Genomic DNA, 26,064 nt, shown 5'->3' on the forward strand with positions numbered 1-26,064 from the left:
ACAAACACAAACAAAATAATACCTACTGCCTCCTTTTACTGGCTGTCTCTTGCCTGTTAGGCCAAGTAGTGGTAATAGCAGCAGCAGCTACCATTAATTGAGTACTTTCTCTACACCAGGCATCGTGCTAAGCCAGTGTTTCTCAGATTCGCAACCGTGGAATCTCCTTGTGGGAATGAGGCTTAAAAATTACTGATGCCTGGGCTCCACCTCCTCAAATTCTGATGTAATTGATTCAGGATGAGGCCTGGACATTGGCATTTTTAACTGCATCCCAGTAGATTCTAATCTGCAGCTAAGATTGAGAACAACTATGTTAAGCATGTGCCTTACATTAGCTGTTCAATTTTCACAGCAATACTGTGAGGTTGGTATTATTGCCCTAGTTTTATAAAAGATAAAATTTAAACAGGCGGGGGCTTCCCTTGTGGCACAGTGGTTGAGAGTCCGCCTGCTGATGCAGGGGACACGGGTTCGTGCCCTGGTCCGGGAAGATCCCACATGCTGCGGAGCCTGCGCGTCCGGAGCCTGTGCTCTGCAACGGGAGAGGCCACAACAGTGAGAGGCCCGCGTACCGCAAAAAAAAAAAAAATTTAAACAGGCAGATTAGTTCTTCCCCTTCCCAGTCCATTCAGCTAATAAGATACAGGGCTGGGACTTGAACCCAGGTCTGAGTGACTCCACTGCCCATGCTCTTAACCTCTGCATTATGCAGTCTCTCCTCTTCTCAGTGCTCACCGAGCGGAGGTCTGTGGGGCGACTGTACTATGGGCATCAGGAAACTTTAGTGGTTGGTTTAAGACCTAGAACAGCAGGTTTCAACCTCTGCAACATCTGGAAGACAATGCTGTTTGTGCTGTGGATGGCTAGGTCCCATCATAGTTGGTATATGAAATAGCATTAGTTATTTCATTGTAAAGATTATAGATATTTTAAATCCTGTAATTGTAAAGATAGAAATATTTTGATAATACTACGCCTTAAAGAGTTATGTTAGACTCAAGTGAATATGTACCAGCTGCCTGTTCATTAATATTTACCTCATGGTTATCCTGAGTCAGTCATTCAGCTGTTTCTCTTTTTGTTTTTTTAGTTGTTTTACAATGTTGTTAGTTTTTTTATTTTTTAAACATCTTTATTAGAGTATAATTGCTTTACAATGGTGTGTTAGTTTCTGCTTTATAACAGAGTAAATCAGCCATAGATATACATATATCCCCACATCTCCTCCCTCTTGTGTCTCCCTCCTACCCTCCCTATCCCACCCCTCTAGGTGGACACAAAGGACCAAGCTGATCTCCTTGTGCTATGCGGCTGCTTCCCACTAGCTATCTATTTTACGTTTGGTAGTGTATATATGTCCAGGCCACTCTCTCACTTCATCCCAGCTTACCCCTCCCCCTCCCTGTGTCCTTGAGTCCATTCTCTACGTCTCCGTCTTTATTCCTGTCTTGACCTTAGGTTCTTCATAACGTTTTTTTTGTTGTTTTTTTTAGATTCCATATATATGTGTTAGCGTACACTATTTGTTTTTCTCTTTCTGAATTACTTCACTCTGTATGACAGTCTCTGGGTCCATCCACCTCACTACAAATAACTCAATTTCGTTTCTTTTTATGGCTGAGTAATATTCCATTGTATATATGTGCCACATCTTCTTTATCCATTCATCTGTCGATGGACACTTAGGCTGCTTCCATGCCCTGGCTATTGTAAACAGAGCTGCAGTGAACATTGTGGTACATGACTCTTTTTGGATTATAGTTTTCTCAGGGTATATGCCCAGTAGTGGGATTGCTGGGTCGTATGGTAGTTCTCTTCGCAGTTTTTTAAGGAACCTCCATAATGTTCTCCATAGTGGCTGTATCAATTTACATTCTCACCAACAGTGCAAGAGTGTTCCCTTTTCTCCACATCCTCTCCAGCATTTATTTTTTGTAGATTTTTTGATGATGGCCATTTGACTGGTGTGAGGTGATATCTCATTGTAGTTTTGTTTTGCATTTCTCTAATGATTAGTGATGTTGAGCATCCTTTCATGTGTTTGTATGACACATGAATCTGTATATCTTCTTTGGAGAAATGTCTATTTAGGTCTTCTGCCCATTTTTGGATTGGGTTATTTGATTTTTTGATATTGAGCTGTATGAGCTGCTTGTAAATTTTGGAGATTAATCCTTTGTCAATTGCTTCATTTGCAAATATTTTCTCCCATTCTGAGGGTTGTCTTTTCGTCTTGGTTATGGTTTCCTTTGCTGTGCAAAAGTTTTTAAGTTTCATTAGGTCCCATTTATTTACTTTTGTTTTTAGTTTCCATTTCTCTAGGAGGTGGGTCAAAAAGGATCTTGCTGTGATTTATGTCATAGAGTGTTCTGCCTATGTTTTCCTCTATAAGGTTTATAGTGTCTGGACTTACATTTAGGTCTTTAATCCATTTTGAGTTTATTTTTGTGTATGGTGTTAGGGAGTGTTCTAATTTCATTCTTTTAAATGTAGCTGTCCAGTTTTCCCAGCACCACTTATTGAAGACGCTGTGTTTTCTCCATTGTATATTCTTACCTCCTTTATCAAAGATAAGATGACCGTATGTGCGTGGGTTTATCTCTGGGCTTTCCATCCTGTTCCATTGACCTATATTTCTGTTTTTGTGCCAGTTCCATACTGTCTTGATTACTGTAGCTTTGTAGTATAGTCTGAAGTCCAGGAGCCTGATTCCTCCAGCTCTGTTTTTCTTTCTCAAGATTGCTTTGGCTATTTGGGGTCCTTTGTGTTTCCATGCAAATTGTGCAATTTTTTGTTCTAGTTCTGTGAAAAATGCCACTGGTAGTTTGATAGGGATTGCATTGAATCTGTAGACTGCTTTGGGTAGTATCGTCATTTTCACAATGTTGATTCTTCCAATCCAAGAACATGGTATATCTCTCCATGTGTTGGTATCAACTTTAATTTCTTTCATCAGTATCTTGTAGTTTTCTGCGTATAGGTCTTTTGTCTCCTTAGGTAGGTTTATTCCTAGGTATTTTATTCTTTTTGTTGCAGTGGTAAATGGGAGTGTTTCCTTAATTTCTCTTTCAGATTTTTCATCCATCAGTGTATAGGAATGCAAGATTTCTGTGCATTAATTTTGTATCCTGCTACTTTACCAATAAGCTGTTTCTTTTCATTTCCTTCCTTCTTCCCGTTTCTAGCTCCTCCTCCTCCTCCTCCCTATTCACATCTAGTAACCATGACTACTGTCCTCCAGTACAGAAACCAACAGTTTTTGCCAAGTATAACAGCACTAGCCAACTTAAAATTTCGAAAGGTGCATTTAACAAAATTGCTAGACTCAATTGCCAGTAATAATACATATGACTAAAATATTAACTGACTGATGCTACCTCTAATAACTTCAGTGTTCAAAACTGATTAATTTGTTTGCTGACCTTCCCCTATCCCATTAGATTGATCCATGACCGAGAGCTAAGCCTCTATGATGGCTCTAGGCTGCTGAGAGAAGACCGGTATATGCGTTTAAAGGAGGAGCTGCAAATGTCTGATGAGCAGCTACAGAAGAGGTAATTTGGGGTATAGTACTCTTATTCTTATTGTCAAGTGTACCTTTTTAAAAATTATTCTTCTAAACCTAGGGTGAATCCAAGATATCTTTGAACAGCTTAATAATTTGGCATCCTAGACAAGATCATGTTTTGGCACTTTTTAATGCTTGAGTTTGCTATCCGAGATGTACTCTGTACTTTCAGCCTTTTACGTAACGGGTTAAACATTTTATAAGAGCATTAGTTTTAAGAAGATAATCCCTCTTCTGCTGTCCGGAGCAATTCAATTTTGGCCCCAAACTTTGTATCACTTCAGAAAAAACAAAAAGGGAGCCTCACAGTTATTTGGGCGTACCATCCTGGGAAGTGATCAATGATTTCTGGGGTTTGTCACCTGTTGCAAGATTACCCTTTGTGCCTTATTTTAACACTCCTTCCGGAGCTGTAGCAACCAAATTCAATGTATGAGATTGGATTGGATCCTGGATCAGGAGATGAAATGAAAACAGCTGTAAAAGACATTTTAGGACAATTGAGAAAGTGTAAATGATATTGAATTAATATTAATTTTCTTAGGTACCATAATGGTACTGTGTTTATGAGGGGGTTGACCTAAAACAAATAGACTCGAATTGTTTCTCCAGCAAAAATGTGTTTATTCAAGATCAACAAAGAACTGCAGTTTAGGATCGCTAACCATGGCAAGCCACGTGCAAGTCCTTATGCAACAAGAAGAGGAGGAAGGACTCTTCTAAAAGGGAAAACGGAAGTCGGGAGAGCTATAGTGAACAAAGAATCCATTGGAGGAATTGAGAGTTCAAAGTGTAGTGGCTTTACATTGGCTGAGTCCTGCTAGTCTCTCATTGGCTGAGCTCTTGCCAGGCAAGAAAAGGAAGTTTTTCTTCTTCCTGTTGGGCTCTGCTATTGTCACAGGGCGTGGGAGCTCCCACTTCTGGCCTTCCGACTACTTAATTGAGGTTTCTGTCTATTGATTTTTTTGCAAGGAGAATATTTCTATTCCTAGGAGCTGTATGCTGAAATATTTAAGGGATAAAATGAAAAGATTTCTACAACTTACTTCCAAATGTTTCAGGGAAAAAAAAGACACGATGAATGGTTACAAATACACACACCACAAAGAGCAAGGGAGAGTGAGAACACAAAGTGGTAAAATCTTAACAATTGGTGAAATCTAGGTGAAGGATATATGGGTGTTCATATTCTATTCTTTCAAATTTTCTATGGGTTTGAAAAATTTCAAATTAAGAAGTTAAAAAGAAAGTATTTCTTTGAGCTGCACACTATACTTTCCTTTAGAGGAGGTTTAGCAATTATAAGTAATTTTCTGTCTCATTACATTTCCATGGATATTTTCATGTAATTAGAGATTGTTACTTTGGGGAATTCCTATTTACTTAATTGAATCTTATTTGATTATAGCTCCCCCTTCCCCAGAAGGGCTTGCTGCCATATTTAAAACAATAAAATCCTACAAATGATAATTACATATATTTCTTATTGTGATTATGTTTTAAGGAGAATTTTTAAAACTTTCCTTGGAATTTTTTTCTAGAGTGGAAATATTAAATCTTACTATCTCTGTATAAGTTATTTAAAAATTCACTTGATTACACAGCCATTTATGCTTCTGAGGTGCCTATCATCAGATTCCTCTACCCCAGTAGGTGGTTTGGTTGAGTGTTTAGGGAAGCAAATAATAAGGATCCCTCTCACATCATACCTGGGAATTATAACATTCAGCTACTGTACATTATTTACATCACGCATCAGGGAACAGTTGTATTTTCAAGGGGATGAATCAAAGTAATTGGGCACTAACTATCAGCAAGACTGCCCATTGGTTTCCCTTAGGACTTAGGGAGCGGTGTCTTCTAGCCAAATGTCCAGGAAATGACAACCGTTTCCTATGAAAAGAACCCAAGTTCTCCCTAATGGTCATAAGCAGTTTTACAAATGAAAACACTTTCAGGAACAAAGTGGCCCTTAGCTTCACGTTCAGGATTTGGCTCAGACTGGTTAGTAGTCCTTACTTCTCGAAGTGTCCGGTCTTCATCGCTACTGATTCTCATCACTCCCGTGAATAGAAACCCAGCTCAGTTCTGTCTCAGAAGTCACTCTGAATAGGTGGAGACAGATCAGAGTGCTGCTTAGTTTCCTTCGCTTATTTTTAAATTTTTATTTGAGTTTTTGTTTTTTTAAACAATTGTTAAATATGCCTGAAATTTGATCCAGATAGTTTTCAAGGCTTTTAATGAAAGATGCCAGTTCTCTGTTATCTGTCCTGGGACACTTTCCTGTTTCCTGTTCCTCAGAGGCTACCACTTTCAACTCTGAGCTGTTTCTTTTGATATTTACCTCCATATCACTAAACAATATACTTTCATTGACATTTTTTGATTTACTTTTCAGTGTCAGGCATTGTCTATTGATTTCCTACTATGGAAAATTACAGTTTAGCTCTCTTTCACCATCCCTCTGCCCACTACACATACATACTTCCTATCTCCCATTTTTCCTAAATATTAGGTAATCATTTTGTTTAGAACTTCATTCAGTGTTTGCATTATTATCATGGTACAAGGACTATACACAGCTGAACCATTCAGTAAACTACAGTTGTTTTTCTTTTCTTATATGCGTTTTGTTTTTCCTGAGGTTAGTAATTGCCTGCATATGAAGAGAGGTAGATATAGAAATAAACAATTAAAATGCAACCTTTAAATGTTACAATAGAGATCTCTACATAATGTCGTGGCAACACAGATGAGGAAGTGACCCGCTTTTCTTTTTTTCTTGTTACCTCACAGAGATTTATTAGTGAAGGCAGGTGCTTTAAAAAGTTGGCAAATGTAAACAGGTAGTTTATACTTTCTTTGCACCAAAAAAACAAGCTTTACAAATTGGCTTGAATTTTTATTTTTTTTTTTACAGCTTTATTGGAGTATAATTGCTTTACAATGGTGTGTTAGTTTCTGCTTTAAACAAAGTGAATCAGTTATACATATACATATGTTCCCATATCTCTTCCCTCTTGCGTCTCCCTCCCTCCCACCCTCCCTATCCCATCCCTCTAGGCGGTCAAAAAGCACCTAGCTGATCTCCCTGTGCTATGCGGCTGCTTCCCACTAGCTATCTATTTCACGTTTGGTAGTGTGTATATGTCCATGCCACTCTCTTACTTTGTCACAGCTTACTGTTCCCCCTCCCCATATCCTCAAGTCCATTCTCTAGTAGGTCTGTGTCTTTATTCCCATCTTACCCCTAGGTTCTTCATGACATATTTTTTTTCCTTAAATTCCATATATATGTGGTAGCGTATGGTATTTGTCTTTCTCTTTCTGACTTACTTCACTCTGTATGACAGACTCTAGGTCCATCCACCTCATTACAAATAGCTCAATTTCGTTTCTTTTTATGGCTGAGTAATATTCCATTGTATATATGTGTCACATCTTCTTTATCCATTCATCCGATGATGGACACTTAGGTTGTTTCCAACTCCTGGCTATTGTAAATAGAGCTGCAATAAACATTTTGGTACATGACTCTTTTTGAATTATGGGTTTCTCAGGGTATATGCCCAGTAGTGGGATTGCTGGGTCATATTTGTAGTTTTTTAAGGAACCTCCATACTGTTCTCCATAGTGGCTGTACCAATTCACAATCACATTCCAACCATCAGTGCAAGAGTGTTCCCTTTTCTCCACACCCTCTCCAGCATTTATTGTTTCTAGATTTTTTGATGATGGCCATTCTGACTGGTGTGAGATGATATCTCATTGTAGTTTTGATTAGCATTTCTCTAATGATTAATGATGTTGAGAATTCTTTCATGTGTTTGTTGGCACTCTGTATATCTTCTTTGGAGAAATGTCTATTTAGGTCTTCTGCCCATTTTTGGATTGGGTTGTTTGTTTTTTTGTTATTGAGCTGCATGAGCTGCTTATAAATTTTGGAGATTAATCCTTTGTCAGTTGCTTCATTTGCAAATATTTTCTCCCATTTTGAGGGTTGTCTTTTGGTCTTGTTTATGGTTTCCTTTGCTGTGCAAAAGCTTTGACGTTTCATTAGGTCCCATTTGCTTATTTTTGTTTTTATTTCCATTTCTCTAGGAGGTGGGTCAAAAAGGATCTTGCTGTGATTTATGTCATAGAGTGTTCTGCCTATGTTCTCCTCTAAGAGTTTGATACTTTATGCCCTTACATTTAGGTCTTTAATCCATTTTGAGCTTATTTTTGTGTATGGTGTTAGGGAGTGATCTAATCTCATACTTTTACATGTACCTGTCCAGTTTCCCAGCACCACTTATTGAAGAGGCTGTCCTTTCTCCACTGTAAATTCCTGCCTCCTTTATCAAAGATAAAGTGACCATATGTGCGTGGGTTTATCTCTGGGCTTTCTACACTGTTCCATTGATCTATCATTCTGTTTTTGTGCCAGTACCATACTGTCTTGATTACTGTAGCTTTGTAGTATAGTCTGAAGTCAGGGAGCCTGATTCCTCCAGCTCCGTTTTTCGTTCTCAAGATTGCTTTGGCTATTCGGAGTCTTTTGTGTTTCCATACAAATTGAGAAATTTTTTGTTCTAGTTCTGTGAAAAATGCCACTGGTAGTTTGATAGGGATTGCATTGAATCTGTAGATTGCTTTGGGTAGTATCGTCATTTTCATAATGTTGATTCTTCCAATCCAAGAACTTGGTATATCTCTCCATCTATTTGTATCATCTTTAATTTCTTTCATCAGTGTCTTATAATTTTCTGCATACAGGTCTTTTGTCTCCTTAGGTAGGTTTATTCCTAGATATTTTATTCTTTTTGTTGCAATGGTAAGTGGGAGTGTTTTCTTGATTTCACTTTCAGATTTTTCATCATTAGTGTATAGGAATGCCAGAGATTTCTGTCCATTTATTTTGTATCCTGCTACTTTACTAAATTCATTGATGAGCTCTAGTAGTTTTCTGGTAGCATCTTTAGGATTCTTTGTGTATATTATCATGTCATCTGCAAACAGTGACAGCTTTACATCTTTTCCAATTTGGATTCCTTTTATTTCCTTTTCTTCTCTGATTGCTGTGGCTAAAACTTGCAAAATTATGTTGAATAAGAGTGGTGAGAGTGGGCAACCTTGTCTTGTTCCTGATCTTAGTGGAAATGGTTTCAGTTTTTCACCATTGAGGACGACGTTGGCTGTGGGTTTGTCATATATGACCTTTATTATTTTGAGGAAAGTTCCCTCTATGCCTACTTTCTGGAGGGCTTTTATCATAAATGCGTGTTGAACTTTGTCGAACGCTTACTCTGAAACTATTGAGATGACCATATGGTTTTTCTCCTTCAATTTGTTAATATGGTGTATCACGTTGATTGATTTACGTATATTGAACAATCCTTGCATTCTTGGAATATACCCCACTTGATCGTGCTGTATGATCCTTTTAATGTGCTGCTGGATTCTGTTTGCTAGTATTTTGTTGAGTATTTTTGCATCTATGTTCGTCAGTGATATTGGCCTGTAGTTTTCTTTCTTTGTGACATCTTTGTCCAGTTTTGGTATCAGGGTGATGGTGGCCTCGTAGAATGAGTTTGGCAGTGTTCCTCCCTCTTCTATATTTTGGAAGAGTTTGAGAAGGATAGGTGTTAGCTCTTCTCTAAATGTTTGATAGAATTCGCCTGTGAAGCCCTCTGGTTCTGGTCTTTTGTTTGTTGGAAGATTTTTATTCGCAGTTTCAATATCAGTGCTTGTGATTGGTCTATTCATATTTTCTATTTCTTCCTGATTCAGTCTTGGCAGGTTGTGCATTTCTAAGAATTTGTCCATTTCTTCCAGGTTGTCCATTTTATTGGCATAGAGTTGCTTGTAGTAATCTCTCATGATCTTTTGTATTTCTGCAGTGTCAGTTGTTACTTCTCCTTTTTCATTTCTAATTCTATTGATTTGAGTCTTCTCCCTTTTTTCTTGATGTGTCTGGCTAATGCTTTATCAGTTTTACTTATCTTCTCAAAGAACCAGCTTTTAGTTTTATTGATCTTTGCTATCGTTTCCTTCATTTCTTTTTCATTTATTTCTGATCTGATCTTTATGATTTCTTTCCTACTGCTAACTTTGGGGTTGTTTTTTCTTCTTTCTCTAATTGTTTTAGGTGCAAGTTTAGGTTGTTTTTTCGAGATGTTTCCTGTTTCTTAAGGTAGGATTGTATTGCTATAAACTTCCCTCTTGGAACTGCTTTTGCTGCATCCCACAGGTTTTGGGTTGTCATGTTTTCATTGTCATTTGTTTCTAGGTATTTTTTGATTTCTTCTTTGATTTCTTCAGTGATCTCTTGGTTATTTAGTAGTGTATTGTTTAGCCTCCATGTGTTTGTATTTTTTACAGATTTTTTCATGTAATTGATGTCTAGTCTCATAGCCTTGTGGTCAGAAAGATGCTTGATACAATTTCAATTTTCTTAAATTTATCAAGGCTTGATTTGTGACCCAAGATATGGTGTATCTTGGAGAATGTTCCATGAGCACTTGAGATGAAAGTTTATTCTGTTGTTTTTGGATGGAATGTCCTATAAAAATCAATTAAGTCCATCTTGTTTAATGTGTCATTTAAACCCTTTGTTTCCTTATTTATTTTCATTTTGGATGATCTGTCCATTGGTGAAAGTGGGGTGTTAAAGTCCACTACTATGAATGTGTTACTGTCGATTTCCCCTTTTATGGCTGTTAGTATTTGCCTTATGTATTGAGGTGCTCCTATGTTGGGTGCATAAATATTTACAGTTGTTATATCTTCTTCTTGGATTGATCCCTTGATCATTATGTAGCTTCCATCTTTGTCTCTTCTAATAGTCTTTATTTTAAAGTCTATTTTGTCTGATATGAGAATTGCTACTCTGGCTTTCTTTTGGTTTCCATTTGCATGGAATATCTTTTTCCATCCCCTCACTTTCAGTCTGTATGTGTCTGGTCTGAAGTGGGTCTCTTGTAGACAGTGTATATATGGGTCTTGTTTTTGTATCCATTCAGCCATTCTGTGTCTTTTGGTGGGAGCATTTAGTCCATTTACATTTAAGGTAATTATTGATATGTATGTTCCTATTCCCATTTTCTTAATTGTTTTGGTTTCGTTATTGTAGGTCTTTTCCTTCTCTTGTGTTTCTTGCCTAGAGAAGTTTCTTTTGCATTTTTTGTAAAGCTGGTTTGGTGGTGCTGAACTCTCTCAGCTTTTGCTTGTCTGTAAAGATTTTAATTTCGCCCTCAAATCTGAATGAGATTCTTGCTGGGTAGAGTAATCTTGGTTGTAGGGTTTTCTCCTTCATCACTTTAAATATGTCCTGCCAGTCCCTTCTGGCTTGCAGAGTTTCTGCTGAAAGATCAGCTGTTAACCTTATGGGGATTCCCTTGTGTGTTATTTGTTGTTTTTCTCTTGCTGCTTTTAATATGTTTTCTTTGTATTTAATTTTTGACAGTTTGATTATTATGTGTCTTGGAGTGTTTCTTGTTGGATTTATCCTATATGGGACTCTCTGTGCTTCCTGGACTTGATTAACTATTTCCTTTCCCATATTAGGGAAGTTTTCAATTATAATCTCTTCAAATATTTTCTCAGTCCCTCTCTTTTTATCTTCTTTTCTGGAACCCCTATAATTCAAATGTTGGTGCATTTAATGTTGTCCCAGAGGTCTCTGAGACTGTCCTGAGTTCTTTTCATTCTTTTTTCTTTATTCTGCTCTGCAGTAGTTATTTCCACTATTTTATCTTCCAGGTCACTTATCTGTTCTTCTGCCTCAGTTATTCTGCTATTGATCCCTTCTAGAGTATTTTTAATTTCATTTTTGTGTTGTTCATCATTGCTTGTTTCATCTTTAGTTCCTCTAGGTCCTTGTTAAATGTTTCTTGCATTTTCTCTATTCTATTTCCAGGATTTTGGATCATTTTTACTATCATTATTCTGAATTCTTTTTCAGGTAGACTGCCTATTTCCTCTTCATTTGTTAGGTCTGGTGGGTTTTTATCTTGCTCCTTTATCTGCTGTGTGTTTTTCTGTCTTCTCATTTTGCTTATCTTACTGTGTTTGGGGTCTCCTTTTTGCAGGCTGCACGTTTGTAGCTCCCGTTGTTTTTGGTGTCTGTCCCCAGTGTCTAAAGTTGGTTCAGTGGGTTGTGTAGGCTTCCTGGTGGAGGGGACTAGTGCCTGTGTTATGCTGGATGAGGCTGGATCTTGTCTTTCTGGTGGGCAGGTCCATGTCTGGTGGTGTGTTTTGGGGTGTCTGTGGACTTATTATGATTTTAGGTAGCCTCTCTGCTAATGGGTGGGGTTGTGTTCCTGTCTTGCTAGTTGTTTGCCATAGGGTGTCCAGCACTGTAGCTTGCTGGTCGTTGAGTGAAGCTGGGTGTTGGTGTGAGATGGAGATCTCTGGGAGATTTTCGCTGTTTGATATTACGTGGAGCTGGGAGGTCTCTTGTGGACCAGTGTCCTGAAGTTGGCTCTCCCACCCCAGAGGCACAGAACTGACTCCTGGCTGCAGCACCAAGAGCCTTTCATCCACATGGCTCAGAATAAAAGGGAGTAAAAGTAGAAAGAAAGAAAGAAAAAGGATAAAAGAAAATAAAATAAAGTAAGGTAAACTAAAATAGTTATTAAAATAAAAAAATAATTATTAAGAAAAAAAATTTCTTTTAAGTAAAAAAAAAACAAAAACAGACAGATAGAACCCTAGGACAAATGGTGAAAGCAAAGCTATACAGACAAAATCTCACACAAAAGCATACAGATACACACTCACAAAAAGAGGAAAAGGGGAAGAAAGTATAAATCTTGCTCTCAAAGTCCACCTCCTCAATTTGGGATGATTCGTTGTCTATTCAGGTATTCCACAGATGCAGGGTACATCAAGTTGATTGTGGAGATTTAATCCGCTGCTCCTGAGGCTGCTGGGAGAGATTTCCCTTTCTCTTCTTTGTTCATACAGCTCCCAGGGTTCAGCTTTGGATTTGGCCCCACCTCTGCGTGTAGGTCGCTGGAGGGCGTCTGTTTTTTGCTCAGACAGGACGGGGTTAAAGGAGCCGCTGATTCGGGGACTCCGGCTCACTCAGGTGGGGGGAGGGAGGGGCACGGAGTGCGGGGCGAGCCTTCAGCAGCAGAGGCCAGCACGACGTTGCACCAGCCTGAGGCCCGCTGTGCGTTCTGCCGGGGAAGTTGTCCCTGGATCCTGGGACCCTGGCAGTGGTGGGCTGCACAGGCTCCCCGGAAGGGGGTTGTGGGTAGTGACCTGTGCTTGCACACAGCCTTCTTGGTGGTGGCAGCAGCAGCCTTAGTGTCTCATGACCGTCTCTGGGGTCCGCGCTGTTAGCCGCGGCTCGCGCCCGTCTCTGGAGCTCCTTTAAGCAGCGCTCTTAATCCCCTCTCCTCACGCACCAGGAAACAAAGAGCTTGAATTTTTTTTTTAAGACAACTGTTAAGTATTCAGCTATCATACAGATACTTTGTGTGTGTGTGTGTGTGTGTGTGTGTGTGTGTGTGTGTGTGTGTTTATTGAAATATAGTTGATTTACAATTTTAGTTTCAGGTGTACAACATAGTAATTCAATATTTTTATAGATTATACTCCATTCCAAGTTATTATAAATTGTTGGCTATATTGCCTGTGCTGTACAATATATCCTTATATTTTATTTTATACATAGTAGTTTGTACATCTTAATCTTCTATCCCCGTCTTGCTCCTCCCCGCTTTCTCTCCCCACTGGTAACCAATAGTTTCATCTCTGTCTGGGAGTCTGTTTTTGTTTATTTGTTTGGTTTTTTTATTTTGTATTTTTTTGGTTTTTTTAGATTCCATATATAAGTGAAAACATACAGATTTGTGTTTCTTTGCCTGACTTATTTCACGTAGCATAATATTCTCTAGGTTCATTTACATTGCTGCAAATGGCAGTATTTCATTGTTTTTTGTTGTTGTTATAATTATGTATTATTGTTACCTTTACACCAACTTGTTATGCAGACTAATTTTTTTTAACATCTTTATTGGAGTATAATTGCTTTACAATGGTGTGTTAGTTTCTGTTTATAACAAAGTGAATCAGTTATACATATACATATGTCCCCATATCTCTCTCTCTTGCATCTCCCTCCCTCCCACCCTCCCTATCCCACCCCTCTAGGTGGTCACAAAGCAACGTGCTGATCTCCCTGTGCTGTGCGGCTGCTTCCCACTAGCTGTCTATTTTACATTAGGTAGTGTATATATGTCCATGCCACTCTCTCACTTTGTCCCAGCTTACCCTTACCCCTCCCCGTATCGCCGAGTCCATTCTCTAGTAGGTCTGTGTCTTTATTCCCGTCTTGCCCCTAGGTTCTTCATGACAATTTTCTTTTTTTTTACATTCCATATATATGTGGTAGCGTATGGTATTTGTCTTTCTCTTTCTGACTTACTTCACTCTGTATGACAGACTCTAGGTCCATCCACCTCATTACAAATAGCTCAATTTCGTTTCTTTTTATGGCTGAGTAATATTCCACTGTATATATGTGCCACATCTTATTTATCCATTCATCTGTCGATGGACACTTCGGCTGCTTCCATGTCCTGGCTATTGTAAATAGAGCTGCAGTGAACATTGGGGAACATGACTCTTTTTGAAATATGGTTTTCTCAGGGTATATGCCCAGTAGTGGGATTGCTGGGACATACGGTAGTCCTATTTTTAGTTTTTTAAGGAACCTCCATACTGTTCTCCATAGTGGCTGTATCAATTTTCATTCCCACCAAAAGTGCAAGAGGGTTCCCTTTTATCCACACCCTCCCTCTCCAGCATTTATTGTTGGTAGATTTTTTTGATGATGGCCATTCTGACTGGTGTGAGGTGATACCTCACTGTAGTTTTTTTTTTTGTTGTTGTTGTTGTTTTTGTGGTACGTGGGCCTCCCACCGCTGTGGCCTCTCCCGCTGCGGAGCAACAGGCTCCAGACGCACAGGCCCAGCGGCCACGGCTCATGGGCACAGCCGCTCCGCGGCATACGGGATCCTCCCGGACCAGGGCACGAACCCGTGTCCCCTGCATCGGCAGGTGGACTCCCAACCACTGCGCCACCAGGGAAGCCCCTCACTGTAGTTTTGATTTGCATTTCTCTAATGATAGTGATGTTGAGCATCCTTTCCTGTGTTCCTGGCAATCTATATCTTCTTTGGAGAAATGTTTGTTTAGGTCTTCTGCCCATTTTTGGATTGTGTTGTTTGTTTTTTGATATTGAACTGCGTGAGCTGCTTGTAAATTTTGGAGATTAATCCTTTTTCAGTTGCTTCATTTGCAAGTATTTTTTGCCATTCTGAGGATTGTCTTTTCTTCTTGGTTATGGTTTCCTTTGCTGTGAAAAAGCTGCTAAGTTTCATTAGGTCCCATTTGTTTATTTTTGTTTTTATTTCCATTTCTCTAGGCAGTGGGTCAAAAAGGATCTTGCTGTGATTTATGTCATAGAGTGTTCTGCCTGTGTTTTCCTCTACAAGGTTAATAGTGTCTGGCCTTACATTTAGGTCTTTAATACATTTTGAGTTTATTTTTGTGTATGGTGTTAGGGAGTGTTCTAATTTCATTCTTTTACATGTAGCTGTCCAGTTTTCCCAGCAGCACTTATTGAAGAGGCTGTCTTTTCTCCACTGTATATTCTTTCCTCCTTTATCAAAGATAAGGTGACCATATGTGCGTGGGTTTGTCTCTGGGCTTTCTATCCTGTTCCATTGACCTATATTTCTGTTTTTGTGCCGGTACCATTCCGTCTTGATTACTGTAGCTTTGTAGTATAGTCTGAAGTCCAGGAGCCTGATTCCTCCAGCTGCATTTTTCTTTTTCAAGATTTCTTTGGCTATTTGGGGTCGTTTGTGTTTCCATACAAATTGTGAAATTTTTTGTTTTAATTCTCTGAAAAATGCCACTGGTAGTTTGATAGGGATTGCATTGAATCTGTAGATTGCTTTGGGTAGTATAGTCATTTTCACAATGTTGATTCTTCCAATCCAAGAAAATGGTATATTTCTCCATCTGTTTGTGTCGTCTTCGATTTCTTTCATCAGTGTGATAGTTTTCTGAGTACGGGTGTTTTGTCTCAATAGGTAAGTTTATTCCTAGGTATTTTATTCTTTTTGTTGCAATGGTGATTGGGATTGTTTCCTTAATTTCTCTTTCAGATTTATCATCACTAGTGTATAGTAATGCAAGACATTTCTGTGCGTTAATTTTGTATCCTGCTACTTTATCAAATTCATTGATTAGCTGTAGTTTTCTGGTAGCATCTTTAGGAGTCTCTATGTATAGTATCATGTCTTCTGTAAACAGTGACAGCTTTACTTCTTGTTTTCTGGTTTGGATTCCTTTTATTCGTTTTCCTTCTCTGATTGCTGTTGCTATAACTTCCAAAACTATGTTGAATGATAGTGGTGAGAGTAGACAACCTTGTCTTCTTCCTGATCTTAGAGGAAATGGTTTCAGTTTTTCACCATTGAGAATGATGTTGTCTGTGGGATTGTCATGTATCGCCTTCATTATGTTGAGGTTTCCACCCAGACAGACAGGGTTAAAGGAGTAGCTGATTAGGGTTCTCTGGCTCACTCAGGCCTGGGGGAGGTAGGGGTATAGAATGCAGGGCGAGCCTGCGGTGGCAGAGGCTGGCTTGACATTGCACCAGCCTGAGGTACCGTGCGTTCTCCTGGGGAAGTTGTCCCTGGATCACGGGACCCTGGCAGTGGCGAGCTGCACAGGCTCCCAGGTGCTGAGGTGTGGACGGTGACCTGTGCCCGCACACAGGCTTCTTGGTGGCTGCAGCAGCAGCACTAGCATCTCATGCCCGTCTCTGGTGTCCACGCTGATAGCCACGGCTTGCGCCCATCTCTGGAGCTCGTTTATTAGGTGCTCTGAATCCCCTCTTCTCGCGCACCCTGAAACAGTGGTCTCTTGCCTCTTTGGCAGTTCCAGACTTTTTCCCAGACTCCCTCCCGGCTAGCTGTGGTGCACTAGCTCCCTTCAGGCTGTGTTTACGTAGCCAACCCCAGTCCTCTCCCTGGGATCTGACTTCCGAAGCCCGAGCCTCAGCTCCCAGCCCCTTCCCGCCCCGGCGCGTGAGCAGAGAAACCTCTTGGGCTGGTGAGTGCTGGTCGCCACTGATCCTCTGTGCGGGAATCTCTCCGTTTTGCCCACTGCACCCCTGTTGCTGCGCTCTCCTCCGTGGCTCCGAAGCTTCCCCCCCCACCACCCCTCCATCTCCGCCAGTGAAGGGGCTTCCTAGTGTGTGGAAACCTTTCCTCCTTCACAGCTCCCTCCCAGAGGTGCAAGTCCCGTCCCTATTCTTTTGTCTCTCTCTTTTTTTATTTTTCTTTTGCCCTACCCAGGTACATGGGGGAGTTTCTTGCCTTTTGGGAGGTATGAGGTCTTCTGCCAGCGTTCAGTAGGTGTTCTGTAGGAGTTGTTCCACATGTAGATGTATTTCTGATGTAATTGTGGGGAGGAAGATGATCTCCAAGTCTTACTCCTCTGCCATCTTGAAGGTCTCTCCTGCAAAGTTTCTACAGAAAAATCTCGTGATAGCCGTAGGGGAGTTCCCTTATATGTGACTCTTTTTCTCTTGCTGAGTTTAGAATTCTGTCTTTAACTTTTGGAATTTTAATTATGATATGTCTGGATGTGAGTCTTTTGGGGTTCATCTTGTTTGGGATTCTCTAGGCTTCCTATACCTGGATGTCTGTTTCCTTCTTCAGGTTCAGGAATTTTTCAACCATAATTTTATCAAATACATTTTTCACCCTTTTCTCTCTCTTCTTCTTCTGGGTTGCCCATAATATGAATATTAGTATACTTGATGTTGTCCAAGAGGTCCCTTAAACTATTCTTATTTAAATTTTTTTAAATTTTTGTTTCTCTGATTGGGTGATTTCCGTTATTCTGTCTTTAAGATCACTTATGCATTCTTCTGTATCACATAGTCTGCCATTAATTCCTTCTAGTGTATTTTTCATTTCAGCTATTGCATTCTTCAGCTCTGATTGGTTCTTTTTTATATTTTCCAATTCCTTACTAAAATCATTACTGTGTTCATCTATTCTTTTGCTTAGTTCAGTTAACATTCTTATTGCTAATGCTTTGAACTCTTTATATGGTAAATTTTTAATTTCTGGTTCATTAGTTGTTTTTTCAGGTTTTTTCCCTTATTCTTTCATTTGGTACAAATTACTCTGTCTTCTCATTTTACTTAACTTTCTCTGTCACTATGAAATTAGGTAAAACAGTTACCTATCCCATTCTTGAAGGGGTGCCCTTGTGTGGGAGCATCCCTATGCAGTTCCCAGTGGATTTGGTGGGAGAGGTGAATAGGAAGTGAGCGTGGGTCACATCTTTTCCTAGGGTGTGCTGGCAGCCATCACCTTTTCAGGTGATGGGGCTGGAGATGGAGGGGCTAGAGCCAGAGCCAGGTGTGGCCCAGGACTTCTCCTGTTCTATGTGACTGTCATCGCCCTACTGGAGTCAGGGTTGGGTCCCAACGTGCTGGAGCAGAAGCCCTGAGGGTCTGGTCTGAGCTCGTTCCATTCCCTCTAAGTGTGCTCCCTCCCCCACTCCCAGCAACAGCATCTTTGCCCTAGAGAGGAGCAGCACCGGAGCAAGAGGGGCCAGAGCATACCCTTGGCGTGGGCTGGGATGTGGGCTGGGGAGGTCCCAACACACCAGTCAGATCTTTAGACTGCTCCTGATGTGGCACCTCCACGAACACCAGTAATGGCCACCCTCACGCCATTCACATGTTGTGCTGGATCTGAGCCAGCTCCATCCCCCACAGCTAAGCACTCTGCTCTGCAAAGGCAGGCTTCTCCCTAGTGTGGAGCTAGAGCTAGAGGGGCTGGAGCGGGTGCCTAGTGCTGGCTGGGCTGGGCTCTGGGCTGGTCTCTGGAAGCCAACTAGAACCCCAGGCAGTTTCAATCTGCTTCCTCCACCTTGCTTCCGGAAGTCAGCAAGTGAGTTTGCCTTCTTCACAAGCAGGTCTAGGTTTCTTAGAGCCCTCCTGTAAGTCCCACTGGTTTGCAAGCCAGCTAGGCGGACTTGTCTTCCCAGAGTCAGTCCCCAGGACTGAGGTGCCTAATACATGTTTCGAACTGCTCACTCCCCAGGGGGGATCTCTGAGCCTGTGTTATCCCCCTCCTCTTCTGTGTCCCCTCTCAGGGGCATAGGTCCCAAGCTGATCGCTTCTCTTCCCTTCCTACCCAACTCTGTGTGGATCTTTCCCTTGGGGGTACAAGCGTCTTTCTGCCTGTCTCCAGTTTATTTTCAGTGAGAATTGCTCCACCAGTAGATGTATTTTTTTTTTTTTTTTTGCGGTAAGTGGGCCTCTCACTATTGTGGCCTCTCCCGTTGTGGAGCACAGGCTCTGGACGCGCAGGCTCAGTGGCCATGGCTCACGGGCCCAGCCGCTCCGCGGCATGTGGGATCTTCCCGGACTGGGTCACGAACCCGCGTCTTCTGCATCGGCAGGCAGACTCTCAACCACTGCGCCACCAGGGAAGCCCTGTAGATGTATTTTTGACGTGTCTGTGGGGGAGGTGAGCTCAGCTTCCTCCTACTCTGCCACCTTGATCTCCTCTTCCCAACCTTATTTTTTGTGTATCACTTTTTCATCCCAGACACTTCCTCTGTTGTCTAAATCTCGTCTCGGCACATTCAGGCACATCAGGTATTCTATCAGTTTCATCTTCTGTCCATTTCATCTTTCTCCATGGTATGTTCTCACTAGCCCTACTCTGGATTTGTTGCTCTCCATATGTGTAGTGTACATGTCATCCTAGATCTCTCTCCACTACCAGTCCTCCATTTCCTCTGGTCTTCCTTTCTGCAATTTTCATCAGTTAGATATTGAACCTCCTGGACTGACCTTCTTTTTTCTCTTACGTTCTGTCAATTTGTCAGAACTTTATTGACTTTTCAGAGGTGAGATGTCTAAAAATGGATTCTCCTCTCTGTCTGAAATCTCTCTCCCAGTTGAAAGCCTAATTGCTTTCCTTTTCAGCACTCCCCCTTTTTTTAACCTGAGAAACACTATTTTCTTATGATGGTCAACAGTTTTCCTCTATTTTATTGTTATACACAGTCATATTACAGAATCTGCCTCATTCCGATGATGTGGCTTGTTAGTAAATTTCTTTACCTTTTCCTGGTTAACCTTGCTTTAATTTTGTTGCCCATTTTTGTCTTTCTGAGAATAAATATGTGCTCTTTTAGGGTTGAAAAGGTTAGATTCTTCCTTTAAACCACTTGACTATATCTTTCAAGGCTGTGTTCATTGGGGAGAGAGCAGGCAGCTTGACTAAAAGGAACGTAGCATAGCATAAAAACTGGGAAATTTGTACCCTGTGAGAAAATTAATTTTTTTCATGAGTTGTTCTTATATGACCCATTACCTAGCTGAGTTGATCCTGTATTGTGTCCATATCTAATATGTCACTCTTGGCATTAGTGTTTGAAGTATAAATTAGAAACTCATAACCCAAGTCTCCTATCCTTTTATTCTGTACCTAAGCACAGAACTGAAGTTCAGCAAAGTGATTATTATTTGTCTTCGTCTTTAAGTAAACTCAGCTATTAATGCTTTGTTTCTTTGTGGGGAATTTTGAGATAGAAAAAATATCAAAGGTAGAATGAAAGGAAATCAGAATTAAGCTTCTTTGCCTCTAGACCCAGTTTGATAAATTTAGATACTTTTGGCTTTTAGATAGGAACAATTTTCGTATTTGTGTTTGGCAGGAATCCTGTAGCTACAAGTAAGAGCAACAAAAGAAAAACTTTAAATTCTTGCAAAAAGGAATTTGGGGGTATCTCACATGTTCAAAGGAAGGGAAAGGATGCTCTTGGGCCTCAGGAAATAACTGGAACCTAGGACTTTAATGTTGTCCAGACTCTGTTTTGCTCTATACTTCACCTCGTTGTTTCGAGTGTCACAATACCTGATACGTAGTAGGTCACTTAGTAAATGTTTTTGAAAAATAAATAAATCTTAACCTAGAATAAATTCTAGAAAACTCAAGGTAAAGTAATTCTATTAATCCAGTTTTAGATAACTTTCTGAGCTAGCAATGTTTCCTTTTATGAACCTACTAATTAGTAATACTTTGGCTTTTAATGACAAATCTGATAACATGGGGTCTCATAATTAACATCTACTAGCAGTGAGCTACCAAGCCTTTCAGCTTCATAGTATGAAACCCAGTTTCTATACAATTATATTTGACTCCTTTGCTTACCTTCATTGGGGTCTAACCCTTCACCAAGATCATATACCTTGATCGTTTCCTTAGTATTCTTTGCAGGTAATGACATAGCTAATGTTCCCTTAGAATTAGCTTAAGAAGGGCTTCCCTGGTGGCGCAGTGGTTGAGAGTCCGCCTGCCGATGCAGGGGACGTGGGTTCGTGCCTCAGTCCGGGAAGATCCCACATGCCGCGGAGCAACTAGGCCCGTGAGCCACAGCTACTGAGCCTGCGCATCTGGAGCCTGTGCTCCACAATGGGAGAGGCCGCGATAGTGAGAGCCCCGCACACCGCGATGAAGAGTGGCCCCCGCTCGCCGCAACTAGAGAAAGCCCTCGCACAGAAACGAAGACCCAACACAGCCAAAATTAATAAATAAATAAATAAAAATTAAAAAAAAAAAGAAATAGCTTAAGAAATGTTAGAGACTTTCCTTCTTCTGTTGCAAGACGCCAGGAATACTGTGGACGTGGTCGTTAGAAATAACATGATGGCCACGCACACCAGACACCATGCCTGCATTTCTCACAGGAAATAAGGACCGAAATAGAACTACTTACTTTGATGAGAAAACTTCTTTGGCTAAAGGGGGAGTATAATACTAAATGTGCTAAATGTGTCCCTTCCTGCTGTTGGTCAGAGCCTAGATGAGGGGGGTGAGAGTTTCTATGAATTGCTAATAGTTTATTTTACCAAAAATAAGGCCTCTGGTTATCTCAGGGAAGAAATAAAGATTAGGGGCCTAGTCTCAGTGGTAATTATATATGCTCTAATGTTTTTGCATTTTTATTGAATATTTTTATTGATTGTGATTAAACATTGAAAACAGTTTATAATCTCCCAGTTTTTATTAATCAGTTGTGAACGGTAAGTGGACATTGGGCACAATCCTCAATCCGTTACATTCCCTGGACCCTTTTACTCTTACTCATGTTTGAAGATAGTTACGATTCAAGCATTCGAGGTAGGTACTCTCCTACCTCCCCCAGAAACCTCAGGATCTCTTTGCTAGAAAATTAGGCTGTATAAATTTTTAACAAAATTCAAGGTAGATCTAGGGTTTTAAGCCCAAGTCTTTGTGTTTGATTTCAAAACAAAGCGCTGTATGCAAATTCTGATTTTGAAAAACAATGCTAAACATTTTACGGTCAAGGGAAAGTTCTAAGCTCTGTGCCTTTGAAGGATCTCATTACTTATTATTGTGTGTATTGCTTATGTCTTTTTTATACACAAATGTGTCACATATTTGATACAAGAATGAACCTTCTCTCAAAAATTCATTCAAGACCAGATTTAGACTAGCTGCTCTCCTTTTGAAGGGGAAACCATTATTCTCAGTTCTTATCACTTATCTTTGTTTTGTCCTTGCCACCAAAGGTCTTCAAAAATTTTCTTGCATTGGTGGTTATTAACAACAGCAATACATTTATCTATCTATCTATCTATCTATCCATCCATCTATCTATCTCTCATCTGTCTTTCATCACACTAGACACTGTGTGGTATAAAGATGTGTTAGGTGTGTCCATGCAGTTTGCTACATTGCAGAAAAGGAGAAATATGGACTGTGTACAGGACTGCATAACCTCCAGGTTCTGAGTTGGAACATTAGTATTATAGTGTAGAAGGCCAGTTACAAAATACTCTTCCAGTTCATGATTAATATCTTTATAAAAACCTTCTATATTATTATTTCAAGTTCCTTAATAAACACATTTGACAAAAATGTAGCATATAATTTCCTTCAAAAGATAGAAATTTATTGAATTTTTTGTTTTATTAAAGCTCTGTTGAGGTATAATTGACATATTAAAAACTGCATATTTAAAGTATACAGTTTGATAATTTTTGGCTTTTTTATACACCTATGAAACCATCACCAAAATCAATATAATGACTACATCTACGATCCCCAAAGTGTCCTTGGTCCCCTTTATAATCCCTCTCTCTCTCCCCTTCTCACCCTCCTCTTCTACCCCTAGGAATCTGCTTCCTGTTATTCTACATAACTTGTATTTTCTAGAGATTTATATAAATGGAATCACACACTTATTACTCTTTTGGACCTGCCTTCTTTCACTCAACATAATTATTTTGAGATATTCCATGTTGTTATGTATATCAGTAATTCATTCCTTTTTGTTGCTGAGAAGCATTGCAAAGTACTTTACTCTCTAAAAACCTATGCCCCCAAACAAACATATTGACCGCAGTATTTTAATTTTTTAAGTCTTTGTAAAAGATCTTTTGCTTTAAAATTTTTTAATCTTTATGAAATAATATCTGTTTATCTGAAGTTAATCCATATCTTTAGTTTCATTTGTTATTTGTTGTTAAATTCTAGTAAAATTGAAGTTAACCTTGATTTTAAATTTTCATAGTGCATATTTCCTAATTCTCAGGTATTTACCACTGCTTCAGCCTTTGTGTTACCCACCAGTATGTCAGATCACCTGAAAGTACATGGCTGATCCTCAGGCGTACTCTGCTCTCTAACTTTCAGGCTTGGAGAACCTAGCTTCATTAGGAAATGACTTTCCATATGACCTATTTATATGTAAGGAAGCCTTTGCGGAGATCCTAACAAACAAAAAGATCCTTCTCATCCTGTTATTCAGTACTTTGATGGCTGTTTTTATTGTCAGCATACACTTCTCTGCCTGTCAACATCAGCTGTCTAACAAACTGCCCCCTTTAATTTTTTTTTTTTTTGGGGGGGGGTGTACGCGGGCCTCTCACTGTTGTGGCCTCTCCCGTTGCGGAGCACAGGCTTCGGACGCGCAGGCTCAGCGGCCGTGGCTCACGGGCCCAGCCGCTCTGCGGCATGTGGGATCTTCCCGGACCAGGGCACGAACCCATGTCCCCTGCATCGGCAGGCGGACTCTCAACCACTGCGCCACCAGGGAAGCCCCTTTCCCCTTTACTTTTATCCAGCTCATTTGGGTACCCTGCTAGAGTCAGTACCAGAAAGCAAGCCACAGACAATGCATGTCATAAGCAATAACCATCCCCCTATATTAGTTAAAACCACCTAGCTTGCTTTCATGTTAATTGTTCTTCTAGGCCTGAATTTACAGCTCATCTATGGTACCTTTTCCTGACCTATTGGTTTAAGGTGTAAATTGGACTTCCTCTTTTGGCTTGCTTATTGGATTTTGGCTTTGTTTATTCCCTTATTTAGTATCCCTCACTGTCTTGAGTAAAAAATTACATTTGCAGCTTTACTTTTGAACAAAGCACAAATAAGCAGGCTCTGTCTCTGCCACCTTCTTTTGTCCCGGCTAGGAGAGAGGAGGATCAAGGATGAATCCAACATCTGTTGCTGGGCCATGAAGCAGACTTTTCTGGATTATAGCAAATCACTTAGCAGAAGTGGAAAATGGAATAACCTTTCCTTTTAGCTTTCAGATCATAGAATTTTCTCTGTCCAGGTTCTGTTAGGTGACTGTCTAATTACTAGCAATCATGAGTGATCGTGTTATCCTCAGGACTTTCAGGCATTATCTGTGTTATCCTTTCCTCTTTTCCTAGAAACAACTCCTTTGAACAGATCATCCCCGTGCCATGCTTGGGGAAAAGAAGTCTTTTTTTTTTTTTTTTCCTACCCAGAGAAATGAAATGGTATTTGGTAGCTTTTAGGAATTCATCCAGACTTTTCATATGACCATTTCTAAAAATTGCTTTTCCCTGACTTACAAATTATGCTGTCACCCCCTAAGATTACAGATCATGCAGTCAGGGACTCAGTGGACCTACCTTTTCTATTGGGAGGACTTTTTCTTATCTGAAATCTTCAGAGTATTTATTTGATTCTTTCTACACATGTCCTGTCTCCTGATATTTTCACTGCCCAATCACATAACTTGAGTTCTACCACGATAGTTAATGGCAATGAAGAAACGCCATTTAGGTCCCTTTATTTTGGTTTTTCTGAAGATCTTCGCAAGTGTTTGAGTTTCACCTCTCCTTTCTCAGCAAGGATGATATAACCCTCAAAAAGTCTATTTGCCCTGCAATTTTGAAAATAGATAAGAACTGAGGATATTACTCATGATTAGATCATGATAAAGGGTTTCTAGCTCCTTCTTCAAAAACTACTCAAGTCATTTCACAAAGCATGGGAAGTCTTATTTTATTCCTCTGTGTGTCCTAGAATATTTACATCTTCAGATTCCCTAGCAGAGATTTATCAAAGAGATTACTTTAAAAATCATATTGTTTCCTATAAAATGACAAAAGAGTGAGTTATATAGAAGTTCACTTTTCTCTACCTTTTTAAGACCTAAGTATTCTTATTGCCAATCCAAAGTTTAATTTTAATCCAATCCTGTATGCTCCTTAAATTTTCTATATTATAAAAAGTCTTCTTATCCTGAATCATACTTCTTGGTATTTCTGTGGTTGACATAGAGTGGGTTCCTTGCAAGACAGGAGATTTTGAATAAACACAGGGGACCTATGAAATGAATATGGACTGTTTGGGGTTATGTTTCAAGGGACTATGGAGAAAATTTATCGTAAGTATAACAACATATCCAAAACGGTGCTTTGTACCAGGGATGGAGTTTCATCAGTGGATGTGGTACCTCATAAATATTAATGGTTGGTGATTCTTCTTTTGTTTTAATCTTAGGTTTTTAGAGTGCCCTGACCTGTTTTTTCAAAGCTTGTTCTTTGGATAATAGCTTTAACTGTAGTACAGCCTTATTATTGGCTAGGCTTTAGCTACCATGTCCTAATTTCTAACATGAAAGGTTATGTTTTGAAAATTTTTTTTTTCCTTTTAGATCGATTTTTCCTGTCCACCCCTCCTTCAGAATCATTGCCTTAGCAGAACCCCCTGTTACTGGAAGCACGGCACAGCAGTGGCTGGGACCAGAATTCTTAACCATGTTCTTTTTCCATTACATGAAACCACTTGTCAAAAGTGAAGAAATCCAAGTGATTAAGGAAATGGTAAGAGTGAGGCCAGCTCTAGCCTGTTGCCTTCAGCTTTTCTCTTTTTAAGGTCTTTGTGACACCTGCTTGAGCAGAGTTGGATATTTTGGGCTTTTTCTCACTGTTAATTTCCAGATTTCCTCATAAAATGATTCTCAGATGTCAACATTTTTCAAACTCATCTGGAGGGCTTGTTAAATGACAGATTGCCAAGTCGGTGGTTCTGGGATGGAACATGAGAATTTGCACTTCTAAAGGTGATGCTGACAGCTGCTGGTCTGGGGACCACACTTTG

General features: G+C 39.9%; 1 protein-coding gene across 3 annotated transcripts in view; it reads left to right on the top strand.

Annotated features, from left to right (window-relative positions):
- VWA8 (von Willebrand factor A domain containing 8) overlaps window positions 1–26,064 on the top strand; it is a 366,706-nt gene that overhangs the window by 110,157 nt on the left and 230,485 nt on the right. For all 3 annotated transcript variants that reach the window (XM_060128726.1, XM_060128728.1, XM_060128727.1), the window contains 2 exons: window positions 3,444–3,557; window positions 25,619–25,787. In XM_060128726.1, the coding sequence (XP_059984709.1) occupies window positions 3,444–3,557; window positions 25,619–25,787 (283 nt within the window). The remainder of the gene's footprint in view (window positions 1–3,443; window positions 3,558–25,618; window positions 25,788–26,064) is intronic.

This window comes from Lagenorhynchus albirostris, chromosome 18 (genome assembly GCF_949774975.1).
Source record: "Lagenorhynchus albirostris chromosome 18, mLagAlb1.1, whole genome shotgun sequence".
Taxonomy (NCBI): Eukaryota; Metazoa; Chordata; class Mammalia; order Artiodactyla; family Delphinidae; genus Lagenorhynchus; species Lagenorhynchus albirostris.